Source organism: Schistocerca cancellata, chromosome 6 (assembly GCF_023864275.1).
Source record: "Schistocerca cancellata isolate TAMUIC-IGC-003103 chromosome 6, iqSchCanc2.1, whole genome shotgun sequence".
Lineage (NCBI taxonomy): Eukaryota > Metazoa > Arthropoda > Insecta > Orthoptera > Acrididae > Schistocerca > Schistocerca cancellata.
The window spans coordinates 532,235,062-532,260,141 of record NC_064631.1 but is presented as its reverse complement, the minus strand read 5'-3'; the positions used below and the strand labels follow the sequence as shown (position 1 = coordinate 532,260,141).

The 25,080-nt window shown below is 44.0% G+C and overlaps 1 protein-coding gene across 2 annotated transcripts in view; it reads left to right on the top strand.

Annotated features, from left to right (window-relative positions):
* The window catches only part of LOC126088582 (aromatic-L-amino-acid decarboxylase), a 211,129-nt gene that overhangs the window by 67,039 nt on the left and 119,010 nt on the right, over window positions 1-25,080 (top strand). For both annotated transcript variants that reach the window (XM_049906780.1, XM_049906779.1), the window contains exon 2: window positions 13,745-13,834. In XM_049906780.1, coding sequence (XP_049762737.1) covers window positions 13,755-13,834 — 80 coding nt within the window. In that variant the 5' untranslated portion in view covers window positions 13,745-13,754. The remainder of the gene's footprint in view (window positions 1-13,744; window positions 13,835-25,080) is intronic.

The following is a 25,080-nucleotide window of genomic DNA, read 5'->3' as shown; positions in this document are numbered from 1 at the left end:
TTTCACTTTTTTTGTATCTTCTAAGTCGTTTGGCCAATGCTTGCAATTTCTGCTTTTTTTCATCTAATTGCTCTATTGCTTCTTGTTGTGAGATTTTACCTAACCTTTTTCGTTTTTTGTCTGATATTTAATTTCTTATAAATTGTGTTAGCTGTCCGATGTCTTTTCTCAGTTTTTCTATTCTGATCTGTAACCTGTGTTGCCATGCTGGTTTTGTGCGTTTCTTCTGTGTGTTGGTTTGTTCTGATCTCTGCCTAGTGTGTATATTTAGTGTAGTGAGTGCTCCTATATAAACCAGTAGTTGTAACTCTTCCATAGTTGTGTTTTCATTTATTTTGTTGTGTATGATTGTGTTGATAGTTTTTATTGTTGTTTCGACTTGTGGGTTATTTGGCGGTCTATGCAAGAATGGTCTAATGTCTGTATTTGTGTCTTTGTATTCTATATATGTCAGCTGAAATTTCTCTTCTATATCTAACACGTGTCTGTTCGTGTTCTATTTGTGCTTGTTCTGGTGGCTGTCTTAAGATTTCGTTTTCCTCTGATTGTTTAATTGATGCGTGTTGGTCTTTGTTTGTTTGCTCTGGGATGTTTGAGTCCATTACTGTGTTTTCTTCCTCTTCTGATTGCACATTATTTTGTTCCAGTATTTGTTGTACTTGTTGTTTGATGTTTTCTAATTCTGACTGGGGTATCCTGTTATTTTTGATTATTACACGGATCTGATCAGCTAGTCGTTGTTCTGTTAAAAATTTTAATTCCGGGTATCTGGTAATAAATGTTGTGTATACTTATGATCTGTATCCAGTTGTGTTGGTTCCTAGGTTTGTTGCTTGGTAATAACAGAACATGAGGTGTCGATTAACTTCATCTGACCATCTCATCCTCTGTCTTTGTTTTCCTTCTAGGGTCGTTGCAGGAAGCATATCCTGCAAAACACCTCTATTCGGATTTAAATCCTTTTCCAGTTGGCTAGCAGTGTCGTTACCATTGTGGGCGGGCATAGGGTTCAAGCGTCGTCCCCGACCATGACGGCACTTGTCCGAGGCTTCTTTAGTTCTGTCCTGAACCAAGTAATCACACTAAAAGGGGGGTTAGCCCTATTAGTGGTTTGTTCTTTTCGTCGCCTTTTACGACTGGCAGAACATACCGGAGGCCTATTCTTTTCCCGGGCCTCCACGGGGTTTATTATTATTATTATTATTATTATTATTATTTAGTAGCTCATAAAGCCAAGCTAAAGTTTCCAGTCTAAAACCGTGTGAAAAGAATTATTTGTGGGAACATCCTACAGAGGCCTCTTTAGGGAACTAGTGATACCAACTACTGGTTCCCAATATATTAATTCCTTAGTAAAATTTGTCATCAAAAATCTCTTTTTCAAACAAATGGTTCAGTTAATGGAATATAGAAATAAGAATAATCTTCAGAACGTTTTAAAGTCACTTACTCTGGTCCAGAAAACTGGTCATTACTCAGGAACACACATTTTTAATAACTTACTGGAAGCCATAAAAAGTTTTACTTCTAATGAAGCTCAGTTTAAGAAGACTCCAAAAAATATACCACTCACCAATTCGTACTCCGTTGATCTATTTCTTAATATAACCAAGTGATGTGTATACGTTACTAATAATATCAAATAATGAGAGTATTAGTACAATCTGACTTCTGAACAAATTCATTGCAGTAATGAGATCTTGTAAGTATTTTAAAATGATTTTCTATTTGATGATGCGTAGCTACAATAGCCTAAGAATTATCATGTGCACCTCACTATATTGAACTTTCGACATTCGAGCAGGGCTGTGTCTTACATTAAGCTCTGCGTATGTGGTACAGCGTGTCCCCTCAAGTTGCTTCTACAGCGGCAAGTGGAACAATGATGTCCTATCGTCTAATCTCGCCACTGTATGCAAAGGACAACAGCGGAACCTGATCGTTTACCAGGTTATCTTTATACTATAAAACCAGGAAAACTATAGGACAAGTCGAGGAACTTGTAAGTCAAGTCTGCTTTTTTAAAAAAAATTATTTACTTTAAAGATGAACAAGATGAGTCAAAAGTTATTTGCCTTTAACAGATTTTCATTTTAAATGAAACAGAAGTTGATCACAAATGATCTGCCTTTTGCAGAGCCTCTCTTAAGTGAAGCAAATTAAAAAGTTAGCAGTGAAATAAAATCAGTTGAACCTAGAATTAAGTAAACAAAATGAGACTAAAACTTCATAAGGCGACCTGTAGTAGGCCGCATAGAGGCTGTAGAACCAAGATATCCTTATCTGTGCTCATCCAAAATATAGGAGAAGCGAAGCGCTCAGCTTACGGATTGCGCTACCGCGGATTACAGAAAACTTCCCTCAGCTCCAAGTCAACAGGTGCTGCAAACAGCCACGGATAGCCTTAGGCCCCCGTTTCTGTCACCGACCACGTCCTTCTAACCTCCGCCCGCGACTCTGTGAAAAATTCCTTCCTCCTGCCCAATTTTCAAACTTTGAAAAATCTCAGGTGGTGAGGCTGATCCTATATTATGGCCAAAGTGACAGCCGAGAAATCACAAAATTTTCGAAAACTCGGGAGAAAGACAGCAGACTTTCCCATCTCCGTGTGCTCGATGCACATCTTACTTTCACGAGGTGCAGGATGCGGACAGCGGCGAATTGAAAATAACACGGTTTTAGTTCAGTGACTGAAAACTATATTTTAGATTGGTAGCTCCGTCTGCATCCTGCACCAGGCGAAGCTATCTGGCTTTAATCAGTGAGCAAAGAGGAACCGAATTGTCGCACTTGATTCATCTCCAGGGGGAAGCAAGGCAGATGTGACGTCGCTACTTACCTTGGCGCCTCTCCGACAATGATAGTGGTGTGAGGTGCACAGACTTGTTCGGTTAAGGTTAGCCCACTCACAAGGAAACGTGGTTGATTTATCAACTGGCTCTCTGAGGCCACAAAAAGACATCGCAGCCTGCCATGAAAACGCCAGCAGACTGTGAAACTTTCTCTTCCAGCACACAGTCCATGACCCAACTTAATGGCAAACTACGGGCTGTGAAATTGATACTGAGAGTGATATGAGACAGCAATATCTCACATCATTTTGTGACAGGTTACGTATTACCTTTTAAATGAAAATTTGCTTAAGACTTTTTGTTACTTATTCCACATCCATGAGGACACATTCACTTGGGATCTGTAGAAGGTAATGCCAGAAGCCATATGTGTTTGTGAACACAACCTCTTGCCCTTCGGGTGCTCCGTGGATATGCAGATTCGACTAATCCTGAATCGACCACATCGATCGTATAAAATCACCCGCCTGAAGCTAATGGACTACTTGCAAAATCAGCTGCTGCGCAAATCGGAAAACGTTATTTATTAAGTTCCTGAACTCGTAATGAGCCTCGCCTATTGCCTATGGTTGGAGGGCCTGGCCATTTCAATTGAATAATGTGCCTTGAATTGTTTGCTAAATGATAGATCTGGTAAAATAATATTTATTCAAACACGGAGTAAAATTTACTCAGGCCATATAAACGTCAAGGTTATAAAGCAATTTGAGAATGAATTTACGTGATAAGAAAATGAATGGCAATTAAAGTCGTCACCAGCATGATGCTGGACAATTCCGACTGAGATGGGACCCAGACACACAAAGGACACGATTACGTTTTCATTCGTGATTGAAAGACTTTGTGGTGTTACAAAAAAAAAAAAAAAAAAGGTAGGAATTCGAACAGAACACATAACAGGGCTGTGAATAAAGGAATAATAAGAAAGAAACATCAGTTGGCTAGTGAGTTCCAGTGAGTTAAATCAACAGCGAAACATAAATGAGTGGTTTTGAAGTAAGAATTAGATTGCAGAAAAACTTGCATACCAGTGCGTGAAGCGCGTAGATAAAATTAGGAAGACTAAACAATAGAAACCAGGAATGAACTCCTCTTCATGTAGTATATCGCGATTCTCGCAGTCGTGAGTGTGCACTGCAAATGCGATCACACAGTGACTCAATTAAGGTGTTGCCACCAGATCGAGGTGTGCCAAACAGCGCCAGCTGTTAGCTGTTGATGGGCTGAATCGATGTGATATGACTGCGAATCGGGGATCTCCTCATCGTCCTGATTACCTGCCGTACGTCCAAAGTGAAAATTCGAAGACTTGTCTGAAGTCAAGAAAAACATACACGAGCGCAGAGTGCAGAGTATTATCACCAAGTAGAAGCTCGAATCAGAATTTCCATACGAATTCCAGTAGCGACTCGGAATGCCCCTCCAAATTTTTGGCAGCCTTCCTTCTGATCTCGGAAAGGCACCTCGCACGATCTTCCCTTGCCAATCCCAGAAAGGACCCCAGCGCTCTTCCAATCAAGGTTCTGGAAGTCGGTTCCCTAGCTCCTACCGTAAAGTTAAAGATGTATCCTCCAATGAGATACATGTATAAGGAAACGGGAAACAGGTGTCACTGTTGATAAATCTTTCGGGATGTGAGGTCGTGGTCCAAGAAACTCTTCTGTTCCTAACGTTTCGTCTAGGACTGTTGGACATCCTCAGAGGTGATCCTCCGCTGAGTCTTGTCGAGCGGAGGAGCACCTCTGAGGATGTCCAGCGCAGTCCTGGACGAAACGTCAGGAACAGAAGGGTTTCTTGGACCACGACCACACATCCCGAAAGATTTATCAGCAGCTATGTCATCCGGACGTGAAAGCCTTCATTCTGTAAACAGGTATCGCCCCACTCCCACGTACAGATTTGTCGGAAATTCAGGAAACCTTTGGGTTTCGCGTAGTTTGGAAATTTGCAGACGCCCGAGCACCTGTATATTTTTGCTTGAGGAAACATGTCTGTAGACCACACACATCAGGGATAACGGCGAGTGGACAGCTGAGGACTCCACACAAATGTTACTAACAAGCAGAGTTCCCACCTCTTTCACCAGTTGTTTCCTGTTCTGCTACAGAGGGTACCAGTCTTCCATTCCGCCGTTCTTTGCGTGCGGAGGCCGAGCCAGCAGGATATTCAGTGAGAGGCTCACCTTTCTGTGTGGTTTGCTAGCGTAGGAACTGCCTTATGAGAGACGGGCTGCTCTTCCAGAGCGTGTGAAACTTCCTCCTGTTTTCACCCGAGCGAAATGGAATTCCCCTGATCAAGAACAGGTGCATTTAAGGGGAAAAAACTACTGAAAGAATGAAATGTTAGATTAGCTGCAGAGAGGTGGCTACCCCACGTTGCTACAAGCTATGCCTTAACCAACCATGTAATCAGCCCACAATACCGGTGAAAAGTAGAAACTGAATCTGAGAGAAAATAAAGCATGAGATTCATATATAAATTCAGTATGCAAATAGGATGAAATGTGAGGAGAAATGTCTGAAACAGGCCGCCGCTTCACAGCACATTAGCATATTTGTCACTCTTTGTAAGTATTTATTGTGTGTTATTGTTTTCTGATAAGCTCTGGAGAATCACCTCAACATGGATCTACTGGAATAAAACTTATATCTAATCGAAACTAATCTCTATCCAACAGAGTTTCGTGAGAACGTTCATCTCCTAGACCGATGCTACTCTCATCACGCTTTGGTCCCTGCTATCCATGACCTAATCTCTACCCTTGCCCGTGCCGCCTGCTCAGTTGTCTTCCTCTGGGTCCCTAGTCATGTGGGCATCCCAGGGAATGAATTGGCGGACCATTTGGCTAGAGGGGCAGATACTTCCCTATTTCGTTTCATGATTCCAGCTGCAGATATGCGGATACACGTCAAATCTCTCTCTTCCCAAAATTGGAATGACATCTACTGCTCCAAGTAATAAACTACCCATAATAGAAGAGATTAGTGCAGTTTGGCGCTCTTCCTTCCGCTCCTCTCTGAAATAGTCCACTGTCTTATGCTGTCTACATATCGGTCATACTAGGCTCGCCCATTTTTTATTCTCTTGCGTAACGAGCTGTGGAGCCAGACTGACTGTATCCCATATATTGGTGGAATGTCAGTCTTTTGGCCCTTCGTACTAAGTATAGTCTTCCAGATTCCTTGTCCTTAATATTAGCAGTCGATTCACGGATGGTTGAAGTAGTCCTCAGTTTCCTGCGTGAAAGTGGTTTTCATTTTCAGTTATGTTTTTAGCTTCCTCGCTTTATCGTTTGGCCCCTTTGACTGAATACGCCTGTATCTTATGCAAGTAATTTTGAATCGTGGGACTGATGACCTCGGCGTTTTGTCACATAACGCCCCTCACTCTGTCAACATCATCGCCTTTCTTCCAGATATTTCATTTACACTCCCTGAGCATCTCTGCTATTTTCTTGTGGACTAAACCCGTTTGTTCTTGTAGAGTGTGAGAGTTCGTTTGCCTTCTATTGTCATGCGTGTTTGATAAGGAATCAAAGCGTTGGAGCAGTGTTTAAGAACTGATTACACTAGCATTTTGTATAATCGCTTACTAGTATTGCCCCTAATTATTCAAAAGATGTGATGAAATCAAGACTACGACCGTTAATGTGATGGGCATTACCTTGCATTTATCCATATTTATAAGAGACATACGATTCATTACACAAAATGTAAATTTTATCATTTTGCACCTCCACGTCCATCTTCGTAGATGTTCAACGTCGCCTTCTAGTCCTGTTCGGTTCGAGTCCCGACTGTAGAACAGTATTGTAGGATAGACCGTACGAGTTTCTTGTAAGCGTCTCTTCTGCAGACTGATTGCATTTTTTCAGTATCCAATTAACGAACTGTAGGCTACACCTGTTTTACACATGGTTGAGTCTATACTTGATACTACACATTTCCACAAACTGTTTCACCCTGAGATTTGCTTGAATTATCTGATTCCAGTTGTCATTCACTGTTACTGTGTTGATAGGATACTACGTGTCTGAATTTTGTGAAGTACAAGATTTTACATTTCTAAATATTAAAATGTACATTTCTAAATATTAAAATGTACATTTCTAAATATTAAAATGTACATTTCTAAATATTAAAATGTACATTTCTAAATATTAAAAGGAAGTTACGAATCTCTCAGCCACTTCGAAATAATATCATCCTCTATGTTTCTGTGCCTTTTTCTTATAGTACTTCACTGTAGATAACTGTATCAGTGGGTCGGATCGACAGCTAGTGAACGCTGACACCAAGCCTTCAAAGAGATCACCGGAACAGGTTAGAGATTAGATAAAATATATCAAAACTAATATATCATGGCTTCGAAGAGTGATGAAAAGGCAAATTTGAGACTTCGTACTGTAGACAACAAATCGTAAGCGAACAGTCTCATTGTGCTGCTGATTCTGTCTGATAAAACTGAGCTATCTTAAAACTGGCTAAAGAAACTACTCTGTTTATAACACCGCCACACCTCTCTCATATCAGTTTTCACACAACCATCGAAATTCACTATTTTATTCTCGCCTAAACATACCATTACTTTCCTAACAGTCAATTTCTTTGTTTTGTCATCCAATCCATGCCTACAGTTCTCAGTACGCAACTGAGGAACAAGTAAAAAGTCATGTTCAGTCAATATATTATAATCAAATTCTATCAAGATGTGAGCTTCAATTGGTTTGCTGCAACTACTCATTGCGCCTATTATTTTCACTCCCATAACTGGCGTTTCTGCTATTTCTGATTTTCCTTTTATATGCTCGGAAAGTGACTGAACCAAAGCGCTAATCTACCACTGTCAACTAACACTTGTTTCTACATCGTGTGCTTTCATTGGGATCATTATTTGCTGACATGTCCTTATTTCATTATCTGTATTTCCCCGCAATAAATCTTGTTCAATTTCTAAATCTCTCCACTGAATTTCCTCCTCCTTCAGCGTTTTATCTGGTGGCTTTTTTCTTTCTTTTCCTACCTCTTTCTTCCTTTTGATACAGAATACATTTCATTTTTACAGTATTTATTGTATCACCAAGAACACTCTCTCCATCACTTTCATCTGAACGTATTACATTAGCTGTAACTTCATATACATTAAAATCTTCGGTTTCATTTATTAATCTTAAACAATCATTTAAAGTTCCATGCTCTTGTCACATAGCACAGTTTCCAGCTTCCTTTCTAATCCGCTGATTTCATTGGGTTCAGGAATGACATCAAAAAATTCTTATATCTCAAACTCTTCATACGAGTACTTCTCATCATAATTAAAAAATTCATCTGCTTTACTTATAATGTATTCATTATTCATCTTCTTATTCAGTACACTTCAATTTCTCTTCCTCTTAGCTTCATCATCATTATTACTTATAAAACCTACTTTATTGTCCGTACTTTAACCCTTCGTACATGTTATTCGTCTGCCTTAACTATTCCTTACACTCAACTACAGTTTCAACATCATTTACCGAGACACTTTGCATATTTGTAACTGAACGCCGAGCTAGAACCGGTAGAGCAGCACTACTCGTACATACGCGGACATTCACTCTGACAACACGTAATTTCACGAGCTTCCGCCTCTGACTCGCCTTGTATCTGAAACAAGCCATTAGCGTTTTGTTGCTCGTGCCCGCTAGCCTCTATGCGACATTGACTATGCCTAAACACATTTTCCTGTTCACTTTCAATTATATTGTCATAATTGCAACGAAACTGCTTTCTTTTCTGTTGGTGTCGAGGGCCTCGTAATTCTGTTCGCAGCAGACTGCCCCTTTACTGACGCGAGTCATAGTTTTCCTCATAGCTATTTTCACGGTGTCTGCAATATGACCATTTCATGGACTAAAACTACTTCTGCTTCTTCTCCCTCTATCTGCCTGTGTCGACCTCACATTTTAGTCGTTACTGTTACCATTTTGACGCTAATCATTGACATTATCGATTTTGTGGTTTCTGTTCTGGTTACTGTTGTTATAACGGGCTCAGTATGGATTGTTGTCAGCATTATTCTCGTACAGATTTCTAAAAAAAATTCAAATGGCTCTGAGCACTATGGGACTCAACTACTGTGGTCATAAGTCCCCTAGAACTTAGAACTACTTAAACCTAACTGACCTAAGGACATCAAACACATCCATGCCCGAGGCAGGATTCGAATCTGCGACCGTAGCGGTCGTGCGGTTCCAGACTGTAGCGCCTTTAACCGGTCGGCCACTCCGGCCGGCCTCTAAGTCTCCTACTTCCTTAAAACTAGACTTTATCACAGTACTCAATGACATACCCTCGGACATTTCGTGGTAGTTTGTCCCAGAATATGTCCGGCATTTGTTTTTGACTCCTTTTGTGTGTTTCACTTTTGTACACAGGTTCTCGCAGTAGGTTTTCGTACTCGAATCCCTACCACCTCGGTACAGAATAGCATAAGTGAACTCCATTATCACTTCCTCTTGCTTGTTTGCTGACCAGTATTCTTTTTCAAATTCTTTCAGAAATTCGCTTCGCAACCTCCCAAGGTCCGAACTGCCCAACTATCTGCATCTCCATTCAACCTTGTTCTTGCAATTCTCGTTCTGTTTCCTTCTGGTAGTTCTTTCGGTATTAATGACCTGCGCTTATCCATGAACACGATCGGATGGCTTCAGCCTTTTGGGTCATGCTTGTCGATATCATTACATATCTGATTCTTCCTATATGTGTATGTTGCAATAATAAACTGCAGAATTATTGAGTCATCGACGTTTATTCACGAAAATACAAAACATTTTCATTGTCTAACCGTTCCATCCACACCAGACACGTGCATTCAACTGCCGTTCCAACTTCCCTCCAAAATACATCTCCCCCCAAAGAACAAACAATTTACAAAACATTAACATCTTTGGAAATGGAAGATTAACGAATCAACCACTAAAATTAATATCAATAATTCCACTAAAATTAATATCAATAATTGTGCCACACTAGAAAATGCGTAATTAAGATTTGAGTAACAATTGGCATAAAACCGAAAGTAGACACTAAATCTGCACATTGTAAAATGTGTAATTAAGATCTGCACATAATTGCTAAAAAACGGAAGTAGACACTAAGATCTGCACATAGCAATGGGAAGGGTAGAAATGGAAAAGTGGTTCCATTTCAAAATTCATGTCCCTGTCCGATATTAAGTCTGTTTCGGATGGACGGAGGCGTATATTGTACTACAGTCTTGCCCAATTTTGTAGTGACATTAGCTCACTTTGGAAAACTAGGTCGTCTGTGAGCAATGTCAGAGAACGCAGTTACGTTAATCTCGGGTTTGCAGTCTTGTTGATTTTATTCGAATAGAATTTTAGCCATGGAAAGCACTATTTATTAATTCCCACAAATGCAATTACAACCTTAGAATTACTTTACAGTGGTTAACGTGCAACCAATAATAAATTTTTAAGTTATTTAGTATCCATACTTGTTTCACAGTTTTTGCATGAAGTAATTTGGATTAATTGACAAACATTATTCACGTGCCAAAAAAGCAGTCGTCAACATGAATAAAATAAATTAGCTTATACGGCTCATGTCGATAGTCGTCGCATTAACCTTCCGCACAGAGGTATATATAGCACCCTAAACTTCGTGTGAAACGGATAGAATAAATATCGTGAAACTAGATTTGTGGTCTCTAGACATGTCACTAACGTACACTGTACTGGTCAATACCAACCAGAAACCAGTTTCAGTATATTTACAGCATGGCCGGGTCCTATACTTACGGCACACGCTGGGATCTAGATAGAAAACCTTTGGTAGCATAAATGAATATACTCTTAGGTGTGGAGCAGAAGGTATTGGGAAAAACGAGGAATGTAACACTTCATTAATTTTACTTTTATTGTGTTTAAAAAAAAGGTTTATACATAAAAAATAAACTTAAGTGTTAGAGTGCTTTTTATCTTATCTATTAAGTCGTTCATTCAAGAGTTGTTTCTTCTCGTTTTACTGGCGTATCAGTTTTAGAACAATTGTTATTCTTTTCTCTGTTTTAACTGCACATTGATGTGCGAACGATATCAAATAAACATATCTTAGTAGCTAAAATATGAATGAGACGTAGTCTTCTGTTAGAGAATTAAAGTTGGCTTAGTAAAAATTTAAATAATCGAATAAAATGGCTAGAGAAATTAACGTAAGTTTATAGTCCACCGTTCAAGAAACAGCTTTGGCACTGACATCTTACTGAGGCTGCACAGGTTTTTCAACAGAGTATTTGAGGGTAGCGAATACATGGTGACCGAAACAAAGTTCAAATCCAGTAGCGTGCCATATAAACGTTGACATTAAAGCCGGTGAAGAATTCCTGATAGTTCCCCAAAACTCTGAACTTCGACGACACTTAGGTGAAGTCTGTTATTATGCGTACATCACCAGTGGTGGTCATTTTAAGGTATGGATCATTCGATATTTTTATGTCTTGTAACATTCTTACTTGGTTTAGTGAAACGAATTGCCAACAAACTACTCTTCTTGACATTACACAGGAGGTAACTTAATTACCAGTTCCACATCGCAAGATACCGGCATCCATCTGAAAACTATTACAGAGTAGTGAAGCAGAGTTAGGGAAGTATTATCTGAGAACCAAAAACGTATGTCATAAAACATCAGTCTGCACCAATGAGAAAGCTTCCTGTTCTGGCAAAACGTCAAAGTAAAATTGCTCTTTGGTAGGATGATTAGTTTGTTGCACCAGTATGGAAGTCTTCAGATAGGCAATGGGAGGAGAGAACCAGAACTGACGGCGGCATTGATGGAAGAATTGTGGCATGCGCTGGATGTGGTGTAGAAATACAGGGTGTTCAACTCAAAACTCTGATTTCAAGAAGACAGGAGAGAAAAACCACAGTAGATGCAACAACGAAAAATGCACCACATTGTAGAGTATCTCAAAGAATTTGTTCCTGCATCAGAAGTGCCAACTACTGTCGCCAGAGTGCAGCATGGTCGCATGAAGTCAAAATGGCGACTCCACAGCACTGTGGGCAAGCAGTAGTGTGGTTCTGCATAAACAAAATCGCCGATTACTGAGCAAAGAAATTATTGTTTTGTGTATGAATGTGATCCACCTGATGTGAAAACAATTAAGGAATGATACAGGAAGTTTCTGGCCACAGGAAGTGTTCTGAAACATTATGGTGGTGCACGTTATGGAGTTTCAGAAGAGGCAGTGGAGGACATCAGGCAATCGTTTCTCAGAAGTAAGTCAATTAGTCAAGTATCTAGGGAACTTGATGTACTTAGATGAACATTGAATCGTGTGGTTCACCAGCGTCTTCACATGTGTTCTCACAAAGTGCAAATTCTGCGACATCTGACGGCGAACGACAAACCACGCCAACAATAATTTGCTGCGGATATGCTGCAGCGTATTGATATGGATGCCAGCTTCCTGGAAATCTGTTTATTCTCAGATGAGGTAACCTTTCATCTATCAGGAAGATTTAATAGGCATAATGTTCGGATTTGGGGTTCACAAAATCCGCACGTTGTCATGGAACATGTTCGTGATAGCCCTAAACTAAACGTCTGGTGTGGGCTAATGCACGACAGGATTGTTGGACCGTCCTTCTTGGTGGAACAAACAGTAAATGAGTCAGTGTATCTGAACATGTTGGAGCAGTTTGCGTACCCTCAGATACAAGACCTGCAACCCAACGTCATTTTTCAAGAAGATGGAGTTCCGCCGCATTGGTCAACGGCTGTTCGCAAGTTCCTGGATAGGAAATTTCTCAATTGTTGGATCGGACGCAGAGGACCCATTGCCTGGCCACCACGTTCAGCCGACATTACGCCGCTTGATTTCTTCATGTGGGGATTCGTGAAGGACGGTGTGTATGCGACCAAAGTGGACGATATTCCCTCCGACCAAAGTGGATGATATTCCTACGTTGCGACATCGTATCACTAATGCAACTGAATGACAGTTGAAATGTTACAAAGAACTTGGCAAGAAATTGAATATAGACTCGATATTATTCTTGCTAAAAATGGTTCACGTGTAGAGGTGTATTGATAATAGATAAATAAATAAATTCTTTGAGATACTCTACAATGTGGTGAATTTTTCAGTGTCGTATTTACGGTGTTTTTCTTTTTTTCTGGGTCTTTGAAATCAGGGTGGTTTGAGTGGGACGCCCTGTACTTCCTTCTGATCCTCCTGCCATTTTAACAGGGTAAAAAAAAAATCAACGTTCCTGCTAGCTTATGGTACATGAAGGCAAAACAACGAAGTACTTTGGTCCCATTTTGCTTGTGTTTTCTCTGCAGAGGGAACTCGTACATCCAAGCTTCGATCATCTTGCACAATAATTCCCATTACTGGACAGGAACACTACAGTGTGTGCTTAATTTTCTTGGCGTGGTTAATGGAAAGTATATTTTCAGCTTATTACGGTATTCGGTATTACGGTATACGTGTTTTCAGCTGTGGGTCTGGAAGACTCAGTGTTCTTTTCGTGCTTCAGAGATGTGTTGATCATAAGTGGTGGGTGTATTCAGGTTTAACCATCAGAGTTAAATTGCCTAGAAAGATTCGTGCGTTGTCTGTTCAACGGATAAATGAAGTTTTGTTTCAGATGTGAACTCATCAATGAACGATTACTGTGAATCTTATCTCTGCCTAATCTCGAGTGTGGAATTATTTTCATGTACTCTTATTTCGATAACTGATTTGCTTCAAGTATTTACGAAGGTGATGTTATCAGAAACCTGCAGGAGAGGCGTCTTGCGTCATTAAAACTTCCAAAGGTCACTGAAGGGCGCCAGGTTACAAACAAGAAGTACCAACTTATTTTCGTTCTGTTACAGGGATCTCAGGATGGAGGCAGAACAGTTCAAGGAATTCGCCACCGAGATGGCGGACTACATAGCAAATTACCTTGAAAATATTAGAGAGCGGTAAGTACAACTCATTTAAGATAATCTGATGCTATCAATTTTTGCAACATAACAAGCAACTATTAGTCGAGGAAGATAAGCCCTACTATAACATTACTGTGAATGTTGGAGTATACAATGCAATCACAATGACAGACTTGGAAAGTATACGAGAGTTGGAACTTTAACAGTGGCAGCTATTTATTTACAGCTCGTACAAAATAGATACGTGTTTCAAAGTTTTTTACTGACCTTCAGAGTAGTCACCAGCGTTGTGTATAACCCGTTGCCAGCCATGTAGAAGTCGTAGGATACTCTTAGCAGTGCCAATAGTGTTGACAGTGCGAGCGGCGCGGTCTATTGCCCGACGAATTTGTAGCAGTTCTGAAGCGAATGATATGAAGTGTTTCCTTCGGTTTAGAAATCGAGTTAAACTTAAGAGGGCTTATGTCAGGGGAGTGCAGTCGATCGTATAGCATTTAGCAGGCCCATCAGTCAAACAAATCAGTAACAGCTTGCACTGTACGTGCTTGAGCATTGTCCTGCAAAATGATGGTCAGGTCCTGCAGAAAATGTCATCACTTCTGTCTCTATGCTGTTCATTTTTGGAACAAAACTTACGACCAGCTACGGCGAAAGTATAGGAAAGTTGGCACAACGCTACGACAAATGCCTAAGCCGGAGCGGCGACTGTGTAAAAAAAGTAGCCGGAAGGTGTAGCAAACTGCAGCAAATAAAACAATTTTGATTTCCATTGCTGTTTCCATTTCGCGACCGATCGGACCTTGCTTTCCGAATAGCCCTCGTATAATCGGTACTTCCTTAGTAACAGACTGAGTTAACCATGGTCGATTTCTGGTCAGCGGATTGCTTTTTGTTAACCGGCATTTAACGTTGGCGTAGAGCAGAGAGAACTTAAACGCAATAAAGCTTTAACCGCGATCACGGGCCCCACCGTCACCTTTTTAATCGACTTTGGTACACCGGCCCTTAGTGCTATTACTATCGATAGCGGTGTGACATTGTCGATCGTACTCTTTAGCATCGCTTTATCTCTGGAGCGCGCTTCTCCCTGCAAGAGGAGCTGTCTTGCTCTTTCAACAATGCCCAAGCGCCACCGCTCACCACGAGAGCTATGACTGTTCGGATTGCATGGGCAACGACCGTATGCAGTTAGTGCGCCACATATATGAAACAGTTTGCAGATGCTGATAAAATAAGAGTTCAGAACTTTTCCGTGGAATGGTACGGCAACAGGGAGTGGTTAATCAGTTTACTCGGGGAGGATATGCGTAATTACATACGAAGTAAGGGAATAAATCGATAACGTCATTCTTAGTAAGTAGCATCTGTTGGCGGGATATATCTTAAGCGAGCTGTTACAGCGTAATAGCTTAGTTTGGAAAAGCAATACTGTATTGGCAAACTACAGCATGAAAGTGGAACTAAATTTAACTGGTGGTCCGAACATTATTGAGTCTAGCCGTTGTTGAAAAGTATATTACTTACGAACACAAAAAACCAAGTAAATGGTATGAAATATTAAATATTTCAAAGCAGCCTTTTTCGGCTAAAGCTGAAAATTAATGTTCGTAAAGAAAAGAGACGTTGTCGTTTTAGACAAGAGGATCAGAGTTTGTATGAACCTTGTCCTCTCTGTTAACTATACCTTACCGCAAATAAAACTTTTAATCTAGAATAGAGAAAATTAATGGCGGGGGGATTACACGCGAGAACGAAAAAAATATTACAACGAATTACATCCATCTACATGTATGGCATCAGTAACTGAAAGACTAATCACTAAGTTGACTTTATCTCGCACGCACAAGTAAATAACGCTGGAACGAACACGTGTTCTTGCTTAAAAGTCCACACAGGATAACTTAGAACTCCACTAAGAAAATTATAAAAATGGCTCTCAAAGACCACTGCTGACAACATAGACAGATATTGAATCAAAAATCAGAACTCGAAAAGTACCGCTTCAAACCCATCCCAACAGTTGACGCTGTGTCCGATGAATCTGTCGAGACCATGTCTGACAAAGTCAGAAATTGGAAATCTGACTGAAGAACTCCAAAGATTCCTCAGACCTCCTCCCTCCATCCTTCTGATAACCACAGATTCACGCAGTTAATGCAAAAGAAAAGGGAGACACAGAAAAACGTCACTGCTCAAACAGTAGAACATGGATGCTGTCAGGAGGTACGTGAGGGCTTAGTGGAAGGTCCTGTGCATGTGTCTGTAAGAAGCTAATGTTTAAGAATCAGATGCTCCCTTTGCTGATGGCTTACTGATCCGACAGAAGAGACGGATTGGGGTGTCCAGCCGGCTGCATTGGTTTACGGAACACGACGTTTCGGCAGCATACCTTGTCATCTTCAGCTGATATCAGTAGAATGAGCGTCCCCGCTGCGTAGTGCCTCCTGTATACTCTTATCGCTCTCCCACTGCTTCCCTCACTAAACGACCGCACGCCGCGTCGTGTTGTGTGGTGAGAGGACGTGACCGCCGAAAGTTGGCCACTAACTCCGGTCCGGTCCCGACCCTCAGCGCATCTACCATACCCGTCGAGCGTCGAAGTCCCACTCAGCCGATCCTACGACATCAGTTGGCGGAGACTGAGCAAGATTGCGCAGTAGTTAGCACACTGGACTAGCATTCTGGAAGAAGACGATTCAATTCCCAGTCCAGCCATCCAGACGTACGTTTTCCGTGACTTCCCTAAATCGCTGCAGGGAAGCGCTGCGATGGTTCCTTTGAAAGGGCACGGCCGATTTCCTTCCCCACCCTAACTTTCCGAGCTTGTGCTCCTTCTCTAATGATATCACCTTCCACGGGATGTTAAACCCTAATCTTCCTTCCTTCGTCAGTTAGCAGAGCGCTTGGTGGTGCTCCTTGACATCGTAAGATCACACGTTAAAGAATGGCTGTTCCTGGAAATGGTGCTTACCACTCCTCAATCCTTCCCCCTCCCCCCCCCCCCACCCTCCACCGCTCCTCACTCTTATCAACAAATAACACACAATTGCTGTATCGGTGTATATCCCTCACATGATTACTGTATTTGTCTGTATCTGCCTCTAGGCTCTCAGTAAACACAATACGTAGCTCTCAAGTCTGTTCCTCCTTTTACGAGATTTATCGCACACAACGGTCTGCGTGGTTCATCGCTCGTCTGTCCAGGGGTCGAGCTGTTGAGAACTCCATCTCCACATACGTGTATAATTAACAAGAGGTGGAGCAAGCAGTCTACCATTGCAACGTGGTCTTACAGCCCTAGCGATCCTGTGCTCCCTGCGCTCATTCAAATCTCTGAGGGAAGAGGTCAACGACTTTTACTCCAGTGACAGCTTCCCTATCTGCATTCACCTGCCCGATACAGTAATGCCAGCCGGCTGGTGTGGCCGTGCGGTTCTAGGCGCGTCAGTCTGGGACCGCGAGACCGCTACGGTCGCAGGTTCGAATCCTGCCTCGGGCATGGATGTGTGTGATGTCCTTAGGTTAGTTAGGTTTAATTAGCTCTAAGTTCTACGCGACTGATGACCTCAGAGCCATACAGTAATGCCAGAAAAGCCCCCCACCCCTCGTTGGAATAAAAATTGGATTTTGTACAGCCAACTTGCTATGGTTGAACACACAACTGTGTCGTCTTCTGAAGCCGGATCATATATCAACTCCTTAATACACTGAAGCGCTAAAGAAACTGGTATAGGCATGCCTATTTAAATATATAACAATGTAAACAGGCAGGATACGGCGCTACTGTTGGCAACGCCTTTATAAGACAAGTGTCTGGCGCAGTTATTAGATCGGCTATCAAGATTTAAGTGAGTTTTAACTTGGTGCTATAGTCAGCGCACGAGCGATGCGACACAACAGCTCCGAGGCAGCGATGAGGTGGGATTTTCCCGTACGACCATACCATTTCACAAGTGTACCGTGAATATCAGGAATCCGGTAAAACATCAAATCGCCAATACCGCTGCGGCCGGAAAAAGATCCTGCAATAAGGTACCAACGACGACTGAAGAGAAACGTTCAACGTGACAGAAGTGCAACTCTCCCACAAATTGCTGCAGATTTCAATGTTGGGCCATCAACAAGTGTCAGCGTGCGAACCATTCAACGAAACATCGTCGATTAGGCTTTCGGAGCCGAAGACCCACTCGTTCTCGTATATCCTTGATGACTGCCCGACACAAAGCCTTACGGCTCGCCTGGCCCGGCAGCACCGACATTGGACTGTTGATGACTGAAAACTTGTTGCCTGGTCAGACTAGTCTCGTTTCAGATTCTATCGAGTGGATGGGCGTGTTCGGGTATGGAGACAACCTCATGAATCCATGGACCCTGCATGTCAGCACGGGACTGTTCAAGCTGGTGGAGGCTCAGTAATGGTGTGGGACGTGGGCAGCTGGAGTGATTCATGTCCATTGTGCATTCCGACGGACTATGGAAATTCCAGCAGGACAATGCGACGTCCCATGCGTTCAAAACTGCTACAGAGTGGCTCTAAGGACACTCTTTTGAGTTTAAACAAATTCCACTGGCCACCAAACTTCCCGGTGGCTGCTGCCGCTGCAGTGCGAATGGATGGCTTCAGACCTACCAATGTAACATAGCCCAGATGGCGTCTGAACGTTTCGTCAGTCTCCTATAGCACTACAGATCAGTCTCTAAGACATATATATGGAACTTCAGCTCCACCAACGATGTAGAATTCGGTTGTTGTTGTTGTTGTCCTCCATCCAGAGACTGCTTTGATACAGCTCTCCATGCTACTCTATCCTGTGCAAGCTTCATCTCAGAGTAACTACTGCTTAGTGTATTCATTTCTTGGTATCCCTCTAAGATTTTTACCATCCACGCTTCCCTCCAATACTAAATTGGTGCTCCCTTGATGTCTCAGAACTCGTCCCACCAAGCAATCCCTTCTTCTAGTCAAGTTGTGCCAAAAATTCCTCTTCTCCCCAGTTCTATTCAATACCTCATGAGTTACGTGATCCACCCATCTAATCTTCAGCACTCTTCTGTAGCACCACATTTTGAAAGCTTCTATTCTATTCTTGTCTAAAATATTTATCGTCCATGTTTCACTTCAATACATGGCTACACTCGATACAAATACTTTTACTAAATCTTTCCTTGCCAGTGCCAATGTACATTTTATATCTTCTCTACTTTGTCCATCATCAGTTATTTTGCTACCCAACTCTAATTCCTTCAGCATCATCTGATCTAATTCGACTACATTCCATTACCCCCGTTTTCTTTTGTTGATGTTTATCTTATGTCCTCCTTTAAAGACACTGTCCATTCTGTTCAACTGCTCTTCCAGGTCCATTGCTGTCTCTGGCAGAATTACAATGTCATCGGCAAACCTCATTTTTTTTATTTCTTCTGTATGTGTTTTAATTCTTACTACTGTCTCTCAAATGGGAACTGGATACTTCGTTATCTGCAACTCAAGACAAATCACCTGATCACGATACACAGGATCTTGCGACACATCATAGAGAAATGTAAGAAAAGGTCATGTTGGTCGCTCTTGTTAATTTTATCTGGGTGGCAGGACAATTACCTGACTCGCTCAAGGAAACTATTTTAAGTACACTATCGAAGAAGCTATTTAACCTTACTCTGCCAAGCACAGAATTCACTAAAATTTATCTGAGATTACGCTCTGAGAGGCACGGGATGCTTCTTCTTAGCGCGTAAAATGGATTTCTTGCAATTCATCGTCTGTAATAAGCCCTCTGTGAATATGCTGAACTCAATCCACCGTCCGCGTTACAGCCGTACTCCTAGAGATGGTGAAGCTACAACAACGCGGCAGTGTCCATATAAATGGAGAAGAGCCTGTGGCAAGTTTGTCAGCTCGCGAGTCGTTCTTGGGTGGCTCAATTTGATTAGAACTGTTTGTGAAAGGCAGATGTCCGGGACCGTGCCCCGATTTCTGTTTGTCGTAAATGCTCTGTTTGTTTGCTACTGAAGAATGGAAGTCGAGCTACAATTACGCGAAGCTCTGGGAACCTGGTTCGCCACGCCGTTGCTGCAGCGCACTGTGGAGTCAAGGTCCCGCTTCCCCCGAGAGATCTCGTCGCCGTTGCGCCTGTGTAGCTGTTTCCATTTGGTAACCGGCACCTGCTAACAACCTGTGGAACCAATTTAGGAGCGCCGGGCAGTTTTACGTAACGCCTGGCCGTTGCACGTGAAGCGAAGCGACATATTCCGCTAGAAAGCAGGTTTCACTGCCGGCGTAGCGGTCGCCGGCAAATTTAACATCCTCGCTATTTGTGCAGGATTGACACCGTCGTTCATTCAGTGCTTTGACACCGCACGCATCTCAAATTTTGACTGTTGACATAATCTTGTAGTTTTCATACATCTTTAGTAGCTGTCATTGTAGGAGGGGCGCTCAATATCGATTTCACTTTATTTTTCCTCATCTTTCATGCCATTTGACTCATCGTTACAGTAGCAAGTATGTAGTACCTTGGTCTCACCGAAGGTTGCAGGACAATCACTAGGTGTGCAATCCCTGTGTTGTGCAGCCAGTTTTCCCAGATATCGTCATTACAAGAGCGAACAACATGGTGAGATAATTAAGGACAGCGCTGGAAGATGTGGTTTCTGTGGAAGCAGGTTGTAAACACTGCTGGTATTCACAGGTGTGTGTGTGTGTGTGTGTGTGTGTGTGTGTGTGTGTGTGTGTGTGTGTGTGTGTGTGTGTGTGTGTGTGTGGGGGGGGGGGGTGGGGGGGGTGTGGGGGGGGGGTGTGGGGGGGGGGTGGGGGTGTGTGAGTGTGGGGGTGTGTGTGTGGGGGGGGGTGTCGGGGGTGTATGGGTGGTGTCGGTGGTGTGTGGGTGGTGTCGGTGGTGTGTGAGTGGTGTCGGTGGTGTGTGAGTGGTGTCGGTGGTGTGTGAGTGGTGTCGGTGGTGTGTGAGTGGTGTCGGTGGTGTGTGAGTGGTGTCGGTGGTGTGTGAGTGGTGTCGGTGGTGTGTGAGTGGTGTCGGTGGTGTGTGAGTGGTGTCGGTGGTGTGTGAGTGGTGTCGGTGGTGTGTGAGTGGTGTCGGTGGTGTGTGAGTGGTGTCGGTGGTGTGTGAGTGGTGTCGGTGGTGTGTGAGTGGTGTCGGTGGTGTGTGAGTGGTGTCGGTGGTGTGTGAGTGGTGTCGGTGGTGTGTGAGTGGTGTCGGTGGTGTGTGAGTGGTGTCGGTGGTGTGTGAGTGGTGTCGGTGGTGTGTGAGTGGTGTCGGTGGTGTGTGAGTGGTGTCGGTGGTGTGTGAGTGGTGTCGGTGGTGTGTGAGTGGTGTCGGTGGTGTGTGAGTGGTGTCGGTGGTGTGTGAGTGGTGTCGGTGGTGTGTGAGTGGTGTCGGTGGTGTGTGAGTGGTGTCGGTGGTGTGTGAGTGGTGTCGGTGGTGTGTGAGTGGTGTCGGTGGTGTGTGAGTGGTGTCGGTGGTGTGTGAGTGGTGTCGGTGGTGTGTGAGTGGTGTCGGTGGTGTGTGAGTGGTGTCGGTGGTGTGTGAGTGGTGTCGGTGGTGTGTGAGTGGTGTCGGTGGTGTGTGAGTGGTGTCGGTGGTGTGTGAGTGGTGTCGGTGGTGTGTGAGTGGTGTCGGTGGTGTGTGAGTGGTGTCGGTGGTGTGTGAGTGGTGTCGGTGGTGTGTGAGTGGTGTCGGTGGTGTGTGAGTGGTGTCGGTGGTGTGTGAGTGGTGTCGGTGGTGTGTGAGTGGGTGTGGGTGTGGGTGTGGGTGTGGGTGTGGGTGTGGGTGGGGGGGGGGTGTGGGTGTGGGTGGGGGGGGGGTGTGGGTGTGGGTGGGGGGGGGTGTGGGTGTGGGTGGGGGGGGGGTGTGGGTGTGTGTGTGTGTGTGGGGGGGGGTGTGGGTGGGTGGGTGGGTGTGTGGGTGGGTGTGTGTGTGTGGGGGGGTGTGTGTGGGTGGGTGGGTGGGTGGGTGTGTGGGTGTGTGGGTGGGTGTGTGTGTGGAGAGAGAGCGCGAGCAAGCATCGCACGAAAAAATGCTCTTCCAACTCGACGACGCTCGTCCCCATAAGAGTAGAAAAATCACAGCTGCCGTCGCTGAAATGCAGTTCCAGGTACCGCCACAAACACCGTATTGTCGGGGCTGTGAAGAAGCCTCTGTGCGAACATCATTGCGAGCAGCTGTCCTGCGATGGGCTCAACAGTGTAGAAAAGAAGTTACAGGAAGGCGTACAGAAGTTAAAGGCACCAAGTCAGGAGATAACGGTGATCGTGGACATACTTAGAACCCCATTGCAACGACGGCAGCCGTGCTTTCTCGATTCGTATGGGACGAATATTGTTTTGTAACAGCACTTTAGTGGTGGTGGACTCTCTCCACACACTGCCACCAATCGCCTGCGAATATCCGCACAGTTAACACCCTCGTTCCACAGAAACCAGGTCGTGCAGCGTTGTCCTTGATGATCGTACTCTAAGTTTTCCGCTCAAGTAACGACAGGATTCGGAAAAATGGGCAGTACTGTGCAGGGATTAAACTTCTAGTTATCCTGCCACTTACGGTTATAGAAAAGTACTTCATACTTGCCACTGTAATCATGAGTCATGGCGCACCATGAATGATGGGGGACAAAAATAAAATGTAAATAAATACGGAGCGCCCTCTTATACTCACGTGTCTACGTGTTGCAGAGAGAGATAGAGAGAAAAAAGGCTGTGTAGTTATTTTCACTTGGCAGATGGAAAAGTAACATTACAAAAATACACTCCTGGAAATTGAAATAAGAACACCGTGAATTCATTGTCCCAGGAAGGGGAAACTTTATTGACACATTCCTGGGGTCAGATACATCACATGATCACACTGACAGAACCACAGGCACATAGACACCGGCAACAGAGCATGCACAATGTCGGCACTAGTACAGTGTATATCCACCTTTCGCAGCAATGCAGGATGCTATTCTCCCATGGAGACGATCGTAGAGATGCTGGATGTAGTCCTGTGGAACGGCTTGCCATGCCATTTCCACCTGGCGCCTCAGTTGGACCAGCGTTCGTGCTGGACGTGCAGACCGCGTGAGACGACGCTTCATCCAGTCCCAAACATGCTCAATGGGGGACAGATCCGGAGATCTTGCTGGCCAGGGTAGTTGACTTACACCTTCTAGAGCACGTTGGGTGGCACGGGATACATGCGGACGTGCATTGTCCTGTTGGAACAGCAAGTTCCCTTGCCGGTCTAGGAATGGTAGAACGATGGGTTCGATGACGGTTTGGATGTACCGTGCACTATTCAGTGTCCCCTCGACGATCACCAGTGGTGTACGGCCAGTGTAGGAGATCGCTCCCCACACCATGATGCCGGGTGTTGGCCCTGTGTGCCTCGGTCGTATGCAGTCCTGATTGTGGCGCTCACCTGCACGGCGCCAAACACGCATACGACCATCATTGGCACCAAGGCAGAAGCGACTCTCATCGCTGAAGACGACACGTCTCCATTCGTCCCTCCATTCACGCCTGTCGCGACACCACTGGAGGCGGGCTGCACGATGTTGGGGCGTGAGCGGAAGACGGCCTAACGGTGTGCGGGACCGTAGCCCAGCTTCATGGAGACGGTTGCGAATGGTCCTCGCCGATACCCCAGGAGCAACAGTGTCCCTAATTTGCTGGGAAGTGGCGTTGCGGTCCCCTACGGCACTGCGTAGGATCCTACGGTCTTGGCGTGCATCCGTGCGTCGCTGCGGTCCGGTCCCAGGTCGACGGGCACGTGCACCTTCCGCCGACCACTGGCGACAACATCGATGTACTGTGGAGACCTCACGCCCCACGTGTTGAGCAATTCGGCGGTACGCCCACCCGGCCTCCCGCATGCCCACTATACGCCCTCGCTCAAAGTCCGTCAACTGCACATACGGTTCACGTCCACGCTGTCGCGGCATGCTACCAGTGTTAAAGACTGCGATGGAGCTCCGTATGCCACGGCAAACTGGCTGACACTGACGGCGGCGGTGCACGAATGCTGCGCAGCTAGCGCCATTCGACGGCCAACACCGCGGTTCCTGGTGTGTCCGCTGTGCCGTGCGTGTGATCATTGCTTGTACAGCCCTCTCGCAGTGTCCGGAGGAAGTATGGTGGGTCTGACACACCGGTGTCAATGTGTTGTTTTTTTCATTTCCAGGAGTGTAATTCTACATTTGCTGCAACATATATAGCAGTTGCCTTCGCTCTTAGTTACTTTTGCTGCTCAAAATCTTCCCCTCCCCCCTTCCCTGTCCAGAGACTTCAGGAAGAATTCCCTGCGACTGCGTCACATGGCATTACAGTTTATTCCCAACGCTCTCCGAAACTGTAGCTAGCTTCGTATTGAAAATAATATCATGCAGGATTCCCGTAAGTAGACACACAACGCCGTTAAATCCAAAGAACATGAGGGAAAAAAATCAGATGCTGGTATTCTATTCCCTGTTCTGGATGATAGTCATCCGGTTCTAAAGTTGTAGAATGTTATTCTGTTGCAAGAAAAATTACTGCCTTCTAGAGTGTGTGCGAATGGCGAATAAAAACGATGTGTTTCGTATGTTCAAACACGAGTATAATTGGTCACTGACTGTACTTTCAAAAAGTGACTGTCCAATTAGGCTCTTCTCTGGTAATCCATCAAGGAAAGTGGGACTACAGCCGGACTCGTAGTACTTGAATAATAACAAAACCAGCGGCTATATTGGAATCTATTCTTTTTAACACATGCTATCAGTTTCGACACCACTTGGTGTCATCTTGAGGCCCCGAACGTAAGACACCATCCACAACCATTTTCATGTACAATGAACATGCTGGGCTTGTTGTTGCCTCGCAAGGTACGGAATCCAGTTAATTTTGGCCCGGCAAGGTATATGTACATTCGGGGCGTAAAGATGACACCATGTGGTGTCGAAACTGGTAGTATGTGTTCAAAAGAATAAATAACTTTAGAGTCAAACACAGCCGCTGGTTTCGTCATCGTCATTCAAGTACTAGTTAGGCCCCTGTCTGGACTTCAATACACATAGTTACTGCCGTTTACTATTTAATTCTTTATGTAGTACACCTAATCAGGTCAAAGTGTTTCCCTTCGAAGAGCTCGTTCTCTTACACCTGTTTCGAACCCCTACAATCTCCACTTAAGGTAGTCTGCATTTAATGCGTCTAAAAGTCTTAGACTGTATACTATAAATCTTGTTGTGGTTCAAGAAATTTGCTATGTGCACATTGTCAGATTTCTGTACTGTGCGTGCGAAATAAC